The sequence below is a fragment of the Podospora pseudoanserina genome, chromosome 1 (genome assembly GCF_035222485.1).
Source record: "Podospora pseudoanserina strain CBS 124.78 chromosome 1, whole genome shotgun sequence".
Lineage (NCBI taxonomy): Eukaryota > Fungi > Ascomycota > Sordariomycetes > Sordariales > Podosporaceae > Podospora > Podospora pseudoanserina.
The window spans coordinates 6,930,001-6,949,301 of NC_085920.1; the positions used below are offsets into that span (position 1 = coordinate 6,930,001).

The 19,301-nt window shown below is 53.4% G+C and overlaps 4 protein-coding genes across 4 annotated transcripts; 1 reads left to right on the top strand and 3 right to left on the bottom strand.

The window, feature by feature from the left end:
- Positions 1 to 24: 24 nt before the first annotated feature.
- QC764_119410 (uncharacterized protein) lies at positions 25 to 2,484 on the bottom strand (the record flags this gene model as incomplete). The annotated part of the gene is made up of 1 exon (XM_062943206.1): positions 25 to 2,484. One exon carries the CDS (start codon positions 2,482 to 2,484, stop codon positions 25 to 27), a length of 2,460 nt encoding a protein of 819 aa, XP_062806279.1.
- A 1,990-nt stretch (positions 2,485 to 4,474) lies between these two features.
- On the bottom strand, positions 4,475 to 11,153 carry SEN1 (DEAD-box type RNA helicase; the record flags this gene model as incomplete). Its single annotated transcript, XM_062943207.1, has 4 exons — positions 10,430 to 11,153; positions 4,943 to 10,373; positions 4,600 to 4,878; positions 4,475 to 4,546 (listed from the first exon to the last, which is right to left on the bottom strand). The coding sequence occupies exons 1-4, from the start codon at positions 10,804 to 10,806 to the stop codon at positions 4,475 to 4,477; spliced, it is 6,159 nt and encodes a 2,052-aa protein (XP_062806280.1). The 5' UTR covers positions 10,807 to 11,153.
- A 472-nt stretch (positions 11,154 to 11,625) lies between these two features.
- On the bottom strand, positions 11,626 to 14,028 carry QC764_119430 (uncharacterized protein; the record flags this gene model as incomplete). The annotated part of the gene is made up of 1 exon (XM_062943208.1): positions 11,626 to 14,028. The coding sequence occupies one exon, from the start codon at positions 14,026 to 14,028 to the stop codon at positions 11,626 to 11,628; it is 2,403 nt and encodes an 800-aa protein (XP_062806281.1).
- Positions 14,029 to 16,090: 2,062 nt separating this feature from the next.
- QC764_119440 (uncharacterized protein) lies at positions 16,091 to 19,192 on the top strand (the record flags this gene model as incomplete). The annotated part of the gene is made up of 3 exons (XM_062943209.1): positions 16,091 to 16,116; positions 16,160 to 16,392; positions 16,911 to 19,192. 3 exons carry the CDS (start codon positions 16,091 to 16,093, stop codon positions 19,190 to 19,192), a joined length of 2,541 nt encoding a protein of 846 aa, XP_062806282.1.
- Between the last annotated feature and the right edge of the window lie 109 nt (positions 19,193 to 19,301).

A 19,301-nucleotide genomic window follows, 5' to 3' on the forward strand; every position in this document is an offset into this window, starting at 1 on the left:
TTATCCCCTTTCCCCTATCCACCATCACCTGTGCCCCCCAAGAGGATCCTCCACCTCTCTCAACTCCCCCTCCTCTCCAGCTCCAATCTCCTCAACCAACCCCCTCATCACCGGCTCCAGCGTCTCCATCCCACTCAGCTGCGACATCCCCGGCCAAGGCCACTCCCTCTTCCCCAGACCGCTTTCCCCACCCCTCTCTTCCTCTTGTCTCTGTTCAACCTCCCTAACGCGCCTCGTAAACATTGCCCCAAAGTCCCCTCCCAGCAACGACACCCCCGCATGCCGTGACGGCAACCGATCAACCGCCACCTCCTGCCCCCCCTGACTGTACGAGTGCAGCAACAGGTCATCATTACTCGGATCCCAATAATGCGAGCTCACATCAGAGGTATTTCTTGTCTGTGGCGGCTCGTAGTACCGGGAATGATAACCCGCCGGGATGGGTGGGTTGGAGTGGGAGAGGCGTCGGTAGTCAAGGGAGTCACTGTCGTTTGTGGAGGCCTCTGAGGAGATACGGTGGCGAGGGTAGGGGTTGTGGTGTTGAGGGCAGGGGTTGCGGTGTTGAGGGCAGGAGTAGTGTTTCCTCCTTGTGCTGGTGGTGGTGGTGGTGGTGGTGATTCTGGGCGTGGCGTCCCCCGGGGCGATGTCGCTTGTGCTTTTGTAGGTGCTCAATGTTGATCTGGAAGAGGGTAATCGGCGGGCCAGGCGCTCGATCAGGGGGATGAGGGTGTTGAGCCAGCGGTTGTTGACCGATTCTAATCTGTCGAGGCGTTGAACCAAAAGTTCAATTTCGTGGTTGTGGGTGTAGCGGAGTTCTTCGTATTGACGTAGGAGGTTCTGGTGGGACTCTGACCGGGGGACGGCTGCTGGAGAGGGACGACGGAATGAACAAGCCGTTGGTGGTCGGGTAGGGAGGGTGCTATAGGAGGTGCTTGTTGAAACTGTTGGAACGAAACTCGAGTGTCGCGCGAGAATGAGATGTTCAATAGAGGTCGTGCTTCGCATGTCGGAGAAGCTGGGCATATGGCGGACTTTTCGTCCATGATGTTGAGAGTGGGGGGACGTGTCGGAGCCGGTGATGTGAATCTCAGGGGTGCTGTGGAGAGGGAAAACAGTGCTTTTTTTGCTGACATGACTGCGCTGCTCCTTCAAACGAGGAGCTGGTGACTGGCGTGCTGAGACTGGCTGCACATCAACAACGGTCATGATGGGTGTGATACGGAAAGTGCAAGAGGGTTTCGGTTTGGGTGATAATGGCGAGAAAGGTTCTAGAGGCGGAAAGATCGAAGCGGCCCTCGATTGGAATGACAGAGGGTGAGGGCTCATAGGTGTGCAGTGTCTCGTCGACGGAATGTCCTCTCTGTCGCTTTGTTCCGCATCCAGGGGGTCTTGGATAGCAGCCAGCGTGTGTTGTCGAAGGAACATATTGGAGCTATGAGCGGTGACGGTGTTATCACGTTTGATGCCCATGGCAGGGTGCTCATCTGCGGGACTTCGAGGACTGCTCATGACGGTATGAGGTCGAGTGTCGACAGTGACGACATCTACTGGAACGAAATCTGATATCGAGCCTTTTGGGAGCGGTGTCAGCCCATGGGGGGAAGGGATAGTAATCATGCTGTGGGCACCGACCGAAGAGTTTGCCATCCGCGAGGGTGGCCGAGATTGTGTCCGGCTCCCAGTCCCCCCCTGTGCTATGGGTTCTGCGGCCGAGAGCACGCGGTCAGTAGAGAGCCTTTCCATTGGCGACTCTGGCGACGGGAGCATCGGGAACAACCCCTCACTGTTGGCACTTGTACTGTCGTTGGTGGTGCCTGAAGCAACCGATTCGCTAGACTCACGCTTCTCTTCTTCTACTGGCGGCAGAATCGTGACAGTGCCAGCCCGTTCGTCATCTGAAGGCGGCGGGCTGGGCTCTTGGGTAGGCTCATCAAGATGGTCGTACTCAATAGGTATCGATATGGCGATGTGGCGATAACCACCAGTAGTTGTTCCAGCAACAGCTGTATCTGGCAGCCGAATTACGCCACCAGATGCGGGCCTCCCGTCCTTCTTCTTTCCTCTCTTGACCCTCTTCTTCCAAAATGACCAAAATGGACGTCTCTTCTTCGTCGTGACAGGTGGAGACTCAAACGTGTCAGGAATGGACATGTAATTCTGGGGTGGCGGCGAGGTGTTGCGGAGAAACTCAATCAGGGCCCTCGAGCTATCCCTGTCGTTCGCCCTTTTGATCTTGCGCCGAATGACGTCCTCGTCGGTGTCTGGGCGGAAAATGTCGGTGAGAATGCTCGAAGCATTCGAAAGCCTACGGAAGGTCTTGGGCCGGCTGTACTGGGATATTTGGCTGTCCATTTCTTCCAGCTCGTTTGAATGGATGGTGGTCTCCAGAGAGCCGCCTCGCCTGTTGAGCAGATGGGAACTGTCTTCCACCACAATGACAGTCTCCCTCTGCACTCGTATCCCGCCAATGTTTTCCGAAGACATGATGACGAACGTGCTTGATAATTATTGACTGCGATCCATGTTAGTCATCTACGGAAGGTGTCTCCGGGGTCACTCACTGGGGAGGTAGGCAGACTTCTCCAAAACCCAGCTCTCGGTCCCTCAAGTATCGGATAAGGGGTACGGTATTAACCAGGGCAATGGCCCCTTCTTGTCAAAAAGGAAACCAAAAAAGAAAATAATGTCTCCAGAAATAACTTTTGTCATCAAATCATCAAAACTGCTAGAGACTCTGCACCATATTTGCCGCAAGGGAAGACGAACGGATGCGAACAAGTCCCGTCAGGGCATGAAGACATATAGAAACAAAGGAGGGAATCAACTCACCCTTCCCAACAGGCGAGATGAGTCGACTATTAACCAAGTAATCGCCCACTCCCCCTCCACGATCTCAACTCCAAACAAACATTTCCTTCTACTAAGCTCCCCTAGTCCCAAGCAACGCGCATGAGAAAAGCGTCATCTGAGCGTGGCAAGCTCCCCAGCAGTCATCACCGTCTGAGCGCTCGCGAGTAAACCCGAGCTAGCTCATAACCAGCGTCTCTTAGGTAATATCCCATCTCTCATGCTAGAAATAATCGCACCCCGTCCCGACAAACCCGGCAGATTCTGCACGCCTGCTTCCACAGTGTGTTCACCTCAGCCGAACCTCAAACATTCGCTCCCAGAATGACCAGCATGGCAAAGCAACAACAAACAACATCCCCAACCTGCCGAGGCAGCCCCGATCCAAGGTTCAACGCTCCGCCCCGGTTCCCAAACCCCTGCGCTAGCTCCCGAAAGACTTGGACCCCTCGCCCCCTCCCAGCGCGTCCACACGACCTACTGACGACAAAACCCGGGACCTGACGATCTCTGTTTCGATTCGGGAAAACAACCCCCGACATCAGATATGCGCTACCATATCTCCAGTTGAGCTCTCGCAACTTGCGTACCCAAGGCGTCCTTCTCTCTTCAACAACACCTCCCCTCAGATAGCAACTGGTATGCGTGGCATCACTGGTTGCCTTCCCGCAATGCCCGGCCAGTCCTCCCAGTCCTCCAGCACGTATCATGCACCCCGACTCACGTACATATGCAAAGACGATCTGTTTCAGATTCAAAATAAAACACGCCGTACCAATTTTCTGCAGGCTAACTGCATCTCCTGCACTTCCCCAACGTCTTCAACGTCCTCGTCATATCAACGCCAAGCCCCCCCGTCCTGCCAAGCCCACACAGTCGGAGAATATCTACCAATAAAGCAGCTTCTCCCATCTCATCTCCATAAAATAAGCTTCTGGTCGATCGTCAACCGGCGGATCGGTGATCTTGGCAATGGAATCCACTGTCAACAACGTCGACCGGGCCAGCACCGTTCGCTAGAAGGTGGTAAACATTGGCATCAGTCCCAGTAAATCTGGGAAGAAGGTTCCCATGATGGGGAAAAGAAGAAGGAGGGGGAATCCATCGTGCTGTATAGCATGCCTGTCGATGAACAAGCGGAGCCGTAGCATCCATGATGGTGTGTCCGAGGTTCGAATATCATCAATGCCAGGTTGACATCGAGTACAATCACGATTTGTGCAGCAGCCACGTTGTTGCACCCAAAGCCCTCACCTCACCCCACGTAGCCATCTCACGAGCCCTCTCAACCCTCACCTCAAGCAACCATCTCCCCACTCTAAAACTAGAGCCCCAGCCCCGGAGCCATGGCATAAACCCTCTATGGTCGCTTCTACAAATATCTAAGCATGAAATCTTCATGGTTAACCCCCGCTCCATGGCTGTGGCCAACTAATGCCACCAAATGCTTTTGTTTAGCCATGAAAATACGCAAGGCCTTCCCACTGATGAGCATAGTATATAAACCATAAAAAAACCCAAAAAAAACCGATATTTGCCGTGACCGGAGGACGCATAAAGTCGGTTTTAAACGTCAAACACGCCCTCCCACTATCTCCAAACGTATCATGAGCCACACGTCTCTCGGTTAACGTCTTGGCCCTGGTTTCCGCCTAATAAAGGGGTCGCTCGCTGGCTTGCGTGCTGGCGGTACCGGTCCCTATTTCATTCATCAGCACTCCCCTGAACTGGCAGGACACATCTGTGACTTACCCTAGATCCGGGCGGGGGTACACTAGGCCTCTGGCCCTGTCCATTAGGCGGCCCGTTCGGTCTCGGGCCCTGTCCTGGTCCCGGCCCATTCGCCACCTGAGGCTGCTGACCCCATTGCTGCGGACGTGGAGGTTGAGCCGCAGGTGCCCTCTCCGGGGGCGCCAGGCCCAACACCTCCATAGCTGACGGGTCGATGGGTGGCTTCACCGTGGCTGCTCTCGGCATGACTGGTGGAGCGGCATTCATATTGTGACGCGCCGCATTCGCGTTCTGTTGAATCTAATTGTAGAGTGTCAGTCGTCTGTGTTCTTGATTCTTCGTGTCGTTCCATGTCGATATTCACCTTTTTGGACGGGCGGCCGTCGTCGTTACTATCGCGCGCCCGCTTCTTTCCTGTTGATCCAACCGTTGGCTGGATAGTGGGCGGCATGTCATCACGAGGACCGCTTGGGCGACGATATGGCAGGTTGGCTGGAGGCACATCAGGCATCTCCACATTAGAAGAAGGCGCATCAGGCATCTCAACATCTTCGGTTGGGCGTGGGCGAGATGGTGCAGGAGGGGGGGCACCCAGCTGTTTAAAGGCGGCAGCTGGCAACTGCGGACCACGGCTGTCCAGCATGGCCAGAATGTTACCGGTGGTGTACCGGTCACGCTCCTTGGCGTCCTCAATGAGCTTATTCCAGTATTCACCCTGCTGAAGCGCCCGGGAGTCGCCCAAAATCCACAGGGATGACTTGGCACGTGTCAGACCGACGTTCATGCGGCGAATATCAGTCATGAAACCGATACCACCAGTCGGGCTGGCGCGAACGCAAGAGAAGATGATGATCTCACACTCACGACCCTGGAACGCATCGGTAGTGTTGAACTCGATCTCCTCTGTAATGCCCTCACCATACTTGTCGGTGAACCTCTGTCGCAATCTGTGAAGCTGAGCCTTGTAGGGAGTAATGATGCCGATCTTGCCTCTGGCATCGACGTTGCTGTAGTCAGAGCGGAAGCGCTGGTACAGTTTCATAGCAACCTTGAGCTCTTCCTCGTTAACCAGGGACTGGTTTTTAGGCCCACGCGATTGCGAACCCTTGACATCAAAGAACCGGTAAGGGCCAAGATAGACGCTCTGGTGCCACGGCTGGAGACGCAAGCCTGCCATGTCGGCGCCGTCTTGGAGCAGCCCTTCGTAAAACTCCTTGCTTGGGAACCTGCTGATTTCGGGGTGCATGCGATACTGCATGTCGAGCAGGTGGACATCTTTGGCGTGGTTCTTTTGCATGCGGACGAACAAGCTCTGGTCGTAGCCGTATCTAGCAGCAGACTGAGAGAGAACGGTAGGCGGCAGCTGCTTGGGATCACCGACCAGAATGCATTTTGAGCAGCCATACTTGAGCGGAATGAGTGCACTAAGCTCCACACATTGGGCCGCCTCATCAATGATGACTGTCTCAAACTCGACATTGAGATTCTTGAACATCTCGTGGCCGCTACCGCTCAGTGTGGCACACAAGACCTGAGCTTTGTCGAGAATTTCTTGCTGAACCTGTCGGCGCTTGATCTCGACCTCACGTTGGAACGTGTTTCCACTGCTCTTATCGGCCTCGATGCGAGCTCCGATATGGGCACGGCGTTTCATCAGGTCGTCGTACTCTCTCTTCAGCTTGTTCATCAACTGATGATCATCGGCAGCTTGAGCAGCATCAAGCTGTGGCCGAAGCTCGGAGAGTTTGACCTTGATCTCGCCAGCTTCCTTGTGCATTTGCTCGCGGTCGCTGGGTCCACTGCTGTTGATCACCGCTTCCATCCGTGCCTTGACTTGCTCATCCAGGGTCACGTCTTTAACACCAGCGTTGATAGCGTCAGTTCGACCGAGACGCAGCACCTCGATCTTGTGGTGGGTTCCGTTCATTGTCTTTACGCCCTGCTTGAGACGCAGGACCAGCTCATCCACGGCTGCGTTACTGGGGGCACAGACAAGCAGCTTCCTGGCCGGGGCTGTGGTGGGTTTTGCCGTGAGTCCCGGCCGGGGGATGCTGACGGCACCATTGGAACCCTTGAGGGAGTTCGACAACAGGCAGCCAACCATGGCGACAATGGTTTTAGTCTTGCCCGTACCCGGAGGGCCCTGTACCAAAGTAAACCCATCATTCTCCTTCGCATTCAAGATGGCCTTTGCTTGCCCAAGATTGAGTTGGTAGTTGTCCATCACCCCTTTGATAGCCTGATCGCCAAAGTTGAGCATCGGCGACGGCTCAGCCTTGAGAACCTCATCCATCAAGTCATAGTACTGCAAGCTTTCCAGAGCAGCATATTCGCGCTCGATTGTGGTCATGTTGGTGATCTTGACCACCGAGAACTCGCTACCCGGAACAAGGGCCTGATGGATTGGATTTCCCCTACCATTCAACCGATAGACAACCTCGACGATGTCTTTCTTGTAGGTTGTCTTCCAGATACGAGAAAGACAATGCAACTCCTCCGGTTGGTTCAAGGGATCCTCTCCTCTTGACATCAACACAATGTCGCCTTCCGAGAGACCACGGTCTTTGGAAACCGCAGCAGGCACCGAAGCCGTGACCTCGACAAACTTGTCAACCGCCATACGACTCAAAACCTTGATCCCAAATTGCTTCGAGGTAGTTTCATCCTTGGCCGTCACGAACGACCGCCAGGCTTCATTGATGAGCAGGGGGAAAAACGTTTGTTTGTAGCTGACGGGATCGTTGTACGTGTTGGAGACTTCCGCACAGCGATACCCATTTGGAGGGTCATTCCCTTCATGAAAAATATCCCATTCAAGAATCGCAAGGTGAAGTGTGTCCATCGGGGGGATCAAACGAGCACGCATATCCTTGGCGGACCGCATGAGCTTGACCTTCTTCACAGGTCCGCGGTTCTTCGCCATCAAGAGCTCAAGACGACGTTGATCAGCCTCGCTCAAGGTCTTGTTCGCCTTCTTGGCCTTGAGAACAATCACCTCATCATCATCATCCGACTCGTCCTCGTCCTCCGAAGACGACCCAACCATGATTTCGTCCTTCAACGCCGGGGCATGGTCTTTGCCCTTTGCACCAGCGATGCCTTGCAAACCGGAGCCTTCACCTGCCACAATCTTTGTCGGCGCACGCAAAGCTCTGGCCTTGGCAATAGCTTCGGCGTCACGCTTGGCCTTCTCGGCCTTCTCCCTAGCTCGCGCCTCCTTGAGAGAGGCCTGCTTTGCAGAAATAGCGGCTGGACTAAGCACTGTTGGCTGCTTGGGCTTGACTATCTCGGACTTCAGCTGCTCCAGCTTCGACTTGTTCTTGTCATACGTCGGTGTGAGGCTGAGCAGAGGATCTTTGTAGTCCTTGGAGGTCGCCTTGAAGAAGTCAAGCTTGCTCTGCTTGAGAGCGCGCTCTCTAGCCTCTTTCTCGCCGGGTTTGATGCCCATGAACTGCTCCTCGATCACGGCATCCTCTCCGAGAGCCTTGAGTAGTTCAATGCGCTGCTCGTCCGTCAGATTTGTCTTAGTAGGATACTCTGGCCTGGCGCCATGTGATCGCTTGGCGTCCTTGATCATCTTGCCCAGGTGTAACAAGGTGTTTGGAGGCAGTGCCATGTCCTGCTGCTTCATTCTGGTAATCAGCTGCTTGACGATCCTGATAATACCAGAGATAAGGTACTGATCACGGAGCTGAAGCATGTCCACCAGCGAGAAAGAATAGAACCGAGGCGGCTCGAGGACATCCTTCATGGCGTCTGAGGTCGGGATTCCAGTTTCACTGCTCTCTTGGTGGCTTAGAGCAGAGGCAAGAACACCATCTTGCTCAAACAGCTTGTTGGCGAGCTCCATGACATCTCGACAAAAGTCCTCCATCACCTTCTTCTCGACCATCTCGTGCCACTTCCTCATCATCCTAAACGAGTGATCGATGGCCCTCCAAACACTTCTCCACCAGCTCTTGACGACGGCCCGCTCATCGGCCGTCAGGGTCTTGCGTCTCAACTGACCGGACGATGGATCGCAAAGGCCATTCAGTACGAAGTCGCTGCACTGGAGGATGGGGATCATGTGAGTCCAAGGTGCACCTTCACCCTTGTACGCCGAGATGGTTTCAACAGCATTGGTGATAGCTTGCACAAACGGCTGGAAATGCCTCTCCACCATCCTTTCAATGGCATCGCTGCGAACCATTTCGTCAGTTATGGCCTTGATCAGCTCAAAGCCAGCTTCGCGAATTGCCTCTTCGCCATGGATGAGCGATGACACGATGGCTTGGATCGTCTTGCCATAACTGGAGCACAGGTTTGCTAGCTCTAACTGCGTAAAGTCGGTCATGCGGTTCAGGACTTTTCCAATAGCAGCTGTTTGTTGTTGATATCGATTGTTGAATACCTCGTGTTCCTTCTTGAGCTTCTCCTTTCGCTTAGGGATGAACTTCTCGATGGCACGTAGCGGCAGGGTAGCTTGTAGCATAGCTTCTGCCAGTTCGAAATGGCCGAGCTGAGAGGGCCAGAGCATCTCAAGAAAAGACTCCCACAGTTTCCCGGAATCCCTATTCATAATATTTTGGACTGGCCGGCGATCAACTAGGGCCTTCCATTCGATCTCCGTGGCTCGCGCATCAAGGGCCAAAGCTGAGTGAATAATGGCTATGCCGGCCTTGGAGAGACCGATGTTGTATGTGTCCCCAGGCCTCAGCTTTGCGGCCCCAATGATGACTTCACCATACTGGAGTACTTTGTTCAGCAGCTGATTGACCGTGATGAGGGATGTCTGTGTGTCGAATGGGTTCTCTGGGTCCAAGAAGCCCTTCAAGCATTCGTGGAGAGCAACCAAGCCCGAGAGAGTGCAAGTGGCATGTGCTGAGCGGTCGCACGACGGATCCTGCCGAAACGTGCTCAGGAGATGCTGCAAAACAGTGTCGCATGCATCTGAGCGCTGGATTTGCGGCAGTGAACGAATGAAGGCCATTAGCCAGCCAGCCAATGCCGGTACCCTGTCGCCACTGTCGCCTCCCGATTCCATCCTCTCGGGCAGAAGCGAATTGTTCAGGAGCGGACGAAAGCCTGGGCTCATGAAGATTTGCTCCACCAAGGTGCTGGGCGAAAGCTGAGCAAACGCAGCCCAAAACGCTTTGGGTGCCTTTTCCATGAGACCTTGGAGTCCTTGCAAGACCGACAACAGGGCCTCGTCTGAATCCGTCATCAAGTGCTCCAGGGCAAGAAAATAAATATTGGGCGAGACCTCCATTGCTCGAAGCCAGTTCACAATTTGTTTCTCGCCCAACAGCCGCAGTATTTTCGAAAAGCCCCGCCAGAATCTGGGTATCTTATCTGGAGTGTTGCCCCCTCTGCTCATCGAAACCCACAGGATTGACTCTGTCAACCAGGGAGATACGGCCCAATCCCACTCGTCCTGCTTCAAGCTTTCGGGTTCTCGCCGGTCCCAAGCGGCCTCGGCAAAGTCCCTCTTGTACTTTGACTCGGAGAAAAGAAAGGACGTCATCGATGGAAGCAAACCGCCAGGCAGTTTGGCGGGCTTCTTACGCTGGGTGTTCTCAAAAACATAGTCAAAGTCCTGGATGCGATCCTTGAACGCAAGATACTTCCAACTGCAGAGTGCCTCAAAGAGAGCCAAGACTGCCGAGATGCTGTGCTGGACCAACTTCGTTGTTGTCATCGGACCATTCCTTTCAAGTATATCTCTGGCTTCCTTCAGCCCACGGTCGATGCGTCCCCTGTCGAAATCGTCCAGGTGGGTTTCCATGACACGGATATGCTCAGGGCGCAGGCATCTACAGCACATTAGAACCAACCTTTGGGTACTCAAGTCCGCCTGATAACTACTTACTCGGGGAGGCGTTGCAGAAAGGGTTCCCGTGCTCGGTGCCAGCGTCGTATGCACGAGTCGCACCGTGTAAGGTATGTTTCAACACGCTCCTTCCAATTAGGAAGCCATGTGCTCGAGCGCTCTGGCGGGAGTCCCATCAGGAGGCTGAGGTTGTATGATATCTGGAGGCGATGCTTGTAGTCCTCGTTTCGCTTTTTCTTTTCCTCGACGGACACGGCGCCGCCGCCAGACTCGTCGGGCTCATCGGGGAAGTCGAGGTTCTCATAGTCGGTGAGATCATCGTCGTTTAATTTCGGGCAGCACAGGTGAGCGTCGGGTGGGAAGTCTTCGAAATCATTGTGCCATTCGATGATGGTCTGTTCGAGATTGCCCTCCATGGCTGCGGTTGGCTCGACGAGCAACGTCGATGAATCGAACGCTGTACCGATGTGGTTTATTGAAGATTAGGTCAGGGCAGACCATCCATCGGCAACCTGGTGCTAATACTGTCAAGTTGTTGTGGGGGCATGCAGAGAAGAAAGCCCCCGGAGAAAACCAGGGATATCTGGTCAGCGTCAAAGAGAGAAAGAACCAGCAGTGGAAGCCACGGTCAATCTCTCTAGGAATTTCCTGAGGGAAGCAGATCTGTGCAATGCCAGGTTCTTCACGTGACCCTGGGCAGGTAGCAAGCAAAATGCGCTGACCTGCCTAATATTTGCAGTGCGTGGGTGGGTTTGATTGCAGCTTCTGGATTTCTGGGGCAGTCGCGAACTTTGAGAAGTTGATCCCACAGCAAGCGCGTCGTGCCATCTGTGGAGCACTTTAGGTGGGGCAACAATTAGAACCCCTGCAAAAGCTTGAGGCTTGAGTGGGTGGGTGACCTAGTGGGGTTCCTTTGAACTGTCGTGCCTGCCAACATCACCAACATTTGGTTACTCCGTAGCACTTCGTCACTTCAGCAGATCGAGCACCTTGGGTTGACTGCATGTATAACTGAATCATTGGCAAATTATACGCTATCTGGAAGTTTGAGCCCGTCGTTTCTATACTCCCTGTAAACCGATATCATCGGCAACCTTTCGCAACTATGAGAAGCGTCAACATGGTTGAATCAAATGCTCTCTCGCCGTTTGCAAGCTCATGAAAACCACTGTGTTAATGGCAATGCCACAATCACCCCGGACTGCGACTTAAGCGTCATGATCCATGTCGTTCTTCTAAATCTCATGCTCATCCTCCATATCAACGTCCTGGTCCTCATTTTCTTCCTCGTCAGCATCCTCTCCGTCATCTTCTTCTACACGATCCATGCCTTCATCCACATTAGCATCCTCCTCCTCTTGATTGAAACCATCATCACCCTCATCCTCATCCTCATCCTCATCCTCACCCTCATCCTCACCTTCACCCTCACCCTCACCCTCACCCTCACCCTCATCCTCACCCTCACCCTCATCCTCCTCCTCCTCCTCATCATCCTCATTGTCCTCGTCAATCTTCCCGTTTTCTTCGTCCTCCTCATCTTCATCCTCCTCCTCATCTTCATCCTCCTCCTCATTGGCCATCTCCTCTTTGCTGACCTTCTCCTCCTCGTCAGCCATCTGCTCTGGGCCATGCTGCTCCTCATCTTCATCGTCTGTGCCTTCATCTTCAAATTCCTCTCCCTTGACAGCAACCGAATCTTCCGAATCCTCGTCCTGTTCTGCTTTCTTTCTCATCTTTCTCGGTTTCTTGGGCGCCGGTGGCTTAGCATCGTCTTTGCTTCGATCAAGCAAATGTTCAAGCGGGCAATCGGGGGCCCCAAGCCAGTCCTTGGTGCCGGGCTTGGTGTTCTTCCTGCATTTGAAGCAGGTCTGTCCATGACGAATAAATAACTGGTGTAGCCCGTATTTTAAATGGTCCGGCACCATAAAATCTCCGTGGCGAAAGACATTGTCAGGGTCAGCCTTGACTGGCGTCCAACCAAGCCAGCGGCAAAACTTATGAACATGGGTATCGACAGCAAAGCACGGCATGCGCAGGCAAAAGAGTGAGACGCAGGCGGCTGTCTTGATGCCAATTCCAGGAAAGCTCACAAACTTTTCCATCGCTTGGTCTTTGGTCATGGCGTGCATGTAGTCGAGCGAAAGAAGATCGGGGGGAGCGCCATCCTTGTCAGTGTTTTCGGCAGTGCCAGCCTGCTTCATGCGCTCAAGGTTCTCCTCATACACTTTGTCCAGGATTAACTTGATGTGTTGAGCTTTCTTGGGGCCATTGCCAGAGATTCTGATCGAGTTCGCCAGGGCTTGGGGTGATGAAACCCGCACCTTCTCCCAGTCAATACTACCCGCACCGCTCCCCTCTGTACGAATCCCAAAGTCTTTCCCCAAATTTCTGATCGCTGCATCAGCCATGGCCATCAAAGTATTGCCGCTGATGAGTGTGCGTAAAAGAGCGTCAAGGACACAAGGTACCTCACCGCAACCAGCAATTTCCAGAGAGGCTGTGGGGATTCTGTCCGGCTGTTTAACCTCCCCGTGCATCTCCGTCAGGATCCTGTGAACCTCTTCGCAGGCCTCGGGGGTGGGGACTCTTCTGTAGGGATATGGGCTGTAACCGGGCGTCAACCCATAAGGATTGTTATGGCCACGCTTGACTTGGGTTCTGTAATCGGGATTCAGAATCTGTGAGGCATCCACCACAATCTTCCCCAGACTTTTGATGACGAGGTTGTCCTTCAAGGTGGCCCCTTTGAAGATGATGAGCTTTCGAGTAGTCGCAACAATGCTGGTCTTTTCCTCAGCGACTTCCTCCTTTTTGGTAACAACAAGGGTCTGCTCTGGGATCTTTTCCTCGTACTTGACCACTGTTTGGGCGGTGACAGCAGTACGGGAACGAGTAACCCGGCCAATGATCTCTTCTTGGTGTGTGACATGCAGGTTCTCATCAACAGTCTCGGAGTCACCGACAACAGTTTCTGCCTCAGTGATCCTTGAGGCAGTTTCGACAGCTACTTCTTGCTTAACATCTACTTCCAGCTGACTGGATGTCTCTGATTTGCTGTCTTCTTTTGAAGTGGCTTGGGCTTTGGTGACACGATAGCCAATGCGTTTTTGTCTGGCTGCAGTCTTTGGAGCTGCTTTTCTGGGGGCAGCCTTTCTGCCAGCTGCTTTTCTTGGGGCAGCTCTTTCAGACGGAGATTTGGTTGAAGGCTGAGCACTCGCGGAAGGTGAGGTTGGTGGCGTCAAAGCGATCTCGGGATCTGGGACGGCGGGGTGTTTGTCCGTCTGGAGTTGATCTGCCGAATTGTCTTCAGAAATGGGCTCGGGTTCACTGCCCACTGAAGTCTTCTCGGTCACATCAAGGGCAACAGCTGAATTCTGCGTGACCAAACCCATACCATGGGGAAGAACCCAACCACCTTTGATCGGCTGAGCGGTCTTCTTGGTCCGACGTGTGCGTTTCGCGGGAGTCTTGGTAGCCGACGGTTCAGCCAACGTCGCTTCAAACTTGCGCTTGGGGGTGGCAATGTCTTCAGCGCCGGTCGGAGTTTCTCCGGTCGTCTGGAGAATTGGAACAAGAGGGCCTTCGGCCGCTGCCGCAGCTTGGGCAGCTCGTCTTGCTGCCCCGCGAGTCCGCATGGTGATGATGATACGTGAGAGTTGTTGCGAAGACTAAGAGGAGAAGGTCAGCACGAGATCGAGGAGTTTTGCATAAAGTTTTCAACATGTATTGATAGGATTTTGTGAGACTTGTGTTCGTCGAGATGCCTGGTCGGTTTGCCTGATAGAGCTTTGCTGTGCTCGAGATTCCCACTCTCGGGTATGTGAGAAGTCTCTGAGGCAAGAGAAAGGGAGGAAGTTTTCACAACCCCTCCAGGAGTGAGAGAACTCAAGATGTATAGACCGATAAGAAACAGGTCCTGTAAATCCCAGAGCAAGTCGGCCGCCCCACCTGCTGTGAGGTGGCTTGCCCGATAAAGCTTCGTTCTTTCCGTCCGAGACCAATTCACCAGCCAGATTACCGCCGAGACTAGCGGTATTACAGTGTGGCTGATACTACAGAGCTTTCATTCAGGAGTGGCTAGGCAGGAGCGATAAGGTACAAAACATCGGACGGACCTGAGTTCTCGGCCAGTTGTTGGTAGAAGCTGGATCTCTATTGTGAATACAGGCAGGAGCGAGGGCTTCCACACGATAACAAGATGGAAAGCCCTTTGAAGCACTGAGAATACCCGTCGAAAGCCATGGACGGAATTTGAGTCTGCTTGCCCGGTGGTGGGAGTATGGTATATAGAAGAGTACTGGTGGTTCAAATGTCTGGAGTAGGGGGCCAATGTGTCGCGTATGTTGGGCCTTGAAGCATGAATCCGGCGCAGGAAGATGTCATCTAAAGTCTGAATAGTCTTCCTATGATTTGAAAATGGTGTGTAATCAACTTTGTGGTGAATGTTCCCTTACTCTCTCTAAAGCACACACCAGCCCGAGCTGCTGAAGTCACGAGATGGAATGAGACATGTGAGTAGATCCAAGGCCATGACCAATCACCACGCTAAATAGCCAGCCGCCCAATATCAGCTGGCCAACCTGAGAGAGACCCAAGATTACCCACAATTGATACTGGCTGGGGCTACCTTCTTTTGAAGCATTGGGTAGCTTAGCAATCATATGGCAAACAACGGTAAATTGACATGGTGAATCGATCATGTTACTATTCTACTCTTTGATGGGAGTCATAAATTACTTAATACAACATCGTTTGAGCCTGGACAACATCTGTTAGTCAAATGGCCAACACATTGAAGTGGTACAAAGATGTGATTTTGTATGTTGTTCAGCGATGGATATTTTCTCCGCACAAACAGTCTCGGCAGTCAAGGTTTTGTCATATCGTAAAGTCATCAGGCAACAAGGAAAATGTCATAGAGAGGGTGACTTACTCAAAGATTATTTATACTGTCGCTGTGTGTGACATCGAGTTCCGTGAACTGGGTGAGGATGGGTGAGGATAGCAAAGAAAGTTGAAGCAATTTTCAAGCTCCAAAATTGCTGCAGGCTGCGAGGAATTATTTTTCTTGGGTGGGGCATGCGGAAAGCCGGGAACAGTTTCCCCGTGCACTCCACTCAAGCTGAAACAACCCTAACCCATTGGTCTTCCCAGTGACGTAACCCACTAAGTTCTGGATCTGTTGACAAACATCAGCCCCTGAATGCGACTATCTTCAAATTCCGCAGCGGCACAAGTTGTGGAACATGGGTTTCCATAGAGTAATGATACTGACCGGCTATCTGAGCTATCTATCTTCTTCCTGTGATACACCTTCTCTTTTTCGTGGCTGCCCTGAAGCGGGAAATTGCCCACCCCTTGCTGACGCTCGGACCATATCACGCTGCTCCAACAACCACTTCCACCACTTCGACACAGGTGGATGGCTCACCGGTTGTCCTTGTCTGAGACCCTCACTTTACCCTACAATGGAAATATCGACATCTTGTTGATAAAGAGCACAGCAGATGGCCATGATCTTTGATTGTCCCAATGAGTTTGATACAGTGGAGGTGGGGAAGCTGCCCATCTTATGGCGGCCGACCCTCTACCGAGCTCTTCCGCAACATCATGGGAATTATGACAGAACGTTCTGTCGCAGTGGTGCTCTTACTAGTTCAAATAACCCTGAGCCAGTAGGGTTTCCTTCACGGAGCTATGAAGTTCACTATTCAAGCATCCAGGTCCAATTGGCTGAGAGACTCTCCCTATCACTGACCTCCCCAGCTCCAAGTGCCCTACGGACTCAGCAAGTGAGCCGACCCCTGTTGAGTACTCCGTCGTCGAACCAACCCAGATACAATTCTACGACTTTGCGACTCGAGCACTTCCTGCCTCACCACCCCTCAAAATCACTGACCACTCAGCTTCGCCCACCAAATCCTCATCTGCGTCCATTTCACCACCGCTCAGCACACTGCCCTGCCAGCAGCCTTGCCTTTTACAAGTCCATATCTCTGGTAAGAAAGTTTCTGGCAGATTCGCTTCCTTATCACACAATCTGGGAGTCCAAGCTCCCGCTCTGGATCAGTATCTGTCGAGCAAGCAAATGTGTGAGTGGGCTAGCGGTTGCCCTTATCCTTCTTGCTCCTTCTTCCCATTCACTTCTTATTGTGCCGCGCCTTTCACTATCAAGTGAATAAGAGATAAGGGCCTTTTTCTTTGCAGTCAATAGGACCCCAACAATTATTTATTGTTTGCTCTCCTTGACCGAAAGCACCGCTATATATTTGCCTTCCCCCCCCCAAAACAAAAGACTTTTAAGTAGCAGCCGATCTTCTCAATTCCGATCTTTGAGCTTTCTTCTCTGACAACCAAAAGCAGCTATACGAGCAGATCAAGCACCAGAACTCCCTTTTTGACTTGTAAGATTTCGTTTCAAGACTCCGGTTCATTTTTGGTACCCTCAACTGACCCAGCTGAACAGCCGTCATAGACTTTTAGCCGCTTAGAGCACTCACTTGTCACAATTTTCAAGTTGTTGTTACTCGCACAAAAAAAATGGCCGAAATTTGCAACCCGGGGTCGGTGTCACAGCCACTCGTGATTGATGACGACGACGGCTATGAGTCGTTGTCAGGTATCAAGCATGAGCTTGAGGAGGGTCATCTTCTTCTTGAAGAAATATTCGACGTCGACGATGTTTTCGAAGTCGACGAGTACGGCAACGAGGTCAACCCTTTTGAGGAGTTGGACCAGGAGTACCGGGCCGAGGGCCGACTGGAGGGCGACTTGTACGAGGTAATCGACCTTACCGAAGATGCCGGCGACAACGCGGCAACTTCACGGCCAAGGACGGCGACAGCCAGCGATGAGGACATTCTCCAATACTGGACACTGGATGACGGGCTTCTTCTTACGCCACACATGACGGTGGAGCTCCGACCTTCTGTGGACCAAGAGGCAATCGAGTTTCTCCGTATCCTCTCCATCGTGAAGATTACCGAGCCTCAACGAACTTTCGTCGTGCTCCGCGGCTGGGGCTTCCGCAGGAGCCGGAACTTCCAAGGCTGCCTCCCCAAGAAGCTGAACGAGGTTTGCTTGATCGCCAAGATGAAAACCTCAGACAAGCGGGGTTGGAAGGAGCAAGCCCTCATCGACGTGGATCCCAGGCAGGTGATGATGCTCAGGGATCTCCGGATGACCAATGCCGACTTCCCAGATTACCGGTTCAACGCTAACGAATATCACCGGCTGGGCAAGGAGATGATCAAGGAGTCTGGGCCTCTCGTCTGCCGGTGGAGGAAAGAGGAGCACCGCCATCCGAGGACGAAAACCGCCTGCGAGTTCGCCTTTGTCAGGCTAAGCGAGGATGAGGTTGATGACCGATACCGAGTGAAGGACGCACAGATGGTGAATAGGTGGAGAGGGGGCGTTGTCCCTGGTGGCTCACACATCCCCAACAGGGACAGCCCCGGTCTAGTTCTCGACCTCGAGGACGAAGGGTCAGAACAGGCCAGTGATCTCCAGCCCGGGCAGCGCTATACTGCCGCGGATATTTTCGCCGGTGCGGGTGGCGCCTCGCGGGGTATCGAGCGCTCCGGTTGCCGGCTTCTGTTTTCTCTCGACCACTGGGAGCCCGCCGCGAGGTCCCTCCGTCGCAATTTCCCCGGCACGCATATCTACCAAAAAGAGGTAACCGACTTTGTGACCGAAGATCTCCCGCCCGAGCATTCCTACCCGGACATCCTCCACCTCTCCCCTCCGTGTCAGTTCTGGTCCCCGGCTCACACCGTCGCCGGGAAAGATGACGAGAAGAACATCGCTGTCCTCTTCAGCTGCACCGACCTCATCAAGAAGCTTCGCCCCAGGGTTTTCACGGTGGAGCAAACATTCGGTCTCGTCCACGATCGTTTCCGTCTGTATTTCCACACCTTCCTGCAAGGTTTCACCTCGCACGGGTACTCCCTCAGGTACAAAATCCTCCACCTGAACCAGTACGGCCTCGCCCAAACCCGTCGCCGGCTGGTCATCATCGGTGCTGGGCCAGGCGAGAAGCTTCCCCCGTTTCCTCCCCCTACCCACTCCAAAACACCCGAGGTCGACGGCCTGAAGCCTGTCGTGACCCCCTACCAAGCGTTGTTGGCGATCAAGCGTATCAAAAGCGGCCATCCGATGCACAATCTGGCCACCGTTCATCGGTTTGACCCGCCCAAGCGCCCTTGGGATCCGAGCAAGCCGGTCAACACGATCACCTGCTCTGGCGGCCAGAATTACCACTGGTTGGGGGAGAGGCAATTCACTGATCTGGAATATGCTGTGCTGCAGGGGTTTCCACGCTGGCATCAGTTTTCCGACACCAATGTCAAGAAGCAGATCGGCAATGCTTTCGCGCCGTCGGTGGTGAGGGTGCTATACGAGCATCTCATCTGCTTTTTGAGGAAGCAGGACGGGGTGGCTGGCAGCAACTTACCTCCTTCGTCCTCGTCGGGTGACAGTTCCCCTATTGCAATCCCAGACTCGGACGAGGAGAGGGACGAGCTCCAGTTTCTGGGGCTGGGGGGCCTGGGCACAAAGGACCAGCCGATGAAGTTGGATGATGAGGAGGTGGAGTACCTGGGGGAGTCCGCGAGGGGGTGGTCAGCAACGATGACTGGACGGTGGGACGGAGGGAGGGAGGGGGTTGGCAGGCGGGCGAGGTGTGAGGCCCGGGGGTATGAAGTTGATGCGGACGGGTGGCCGGAGTATAGGGAGGAGGACTTTATGGAGTTGGATGCGGGGACGATGCAGGACCCAGTGGTTATTGATTGGGAGACGTGATTGACTTTTGGCAGGAGAGTGGATTTGTCTGAGTGTTGTACATAGAGCCTATTCTTTCAACAAGCTGGCATGTTATTGGCGATCTTATGAAGCAAGGAGTTACGCGGGT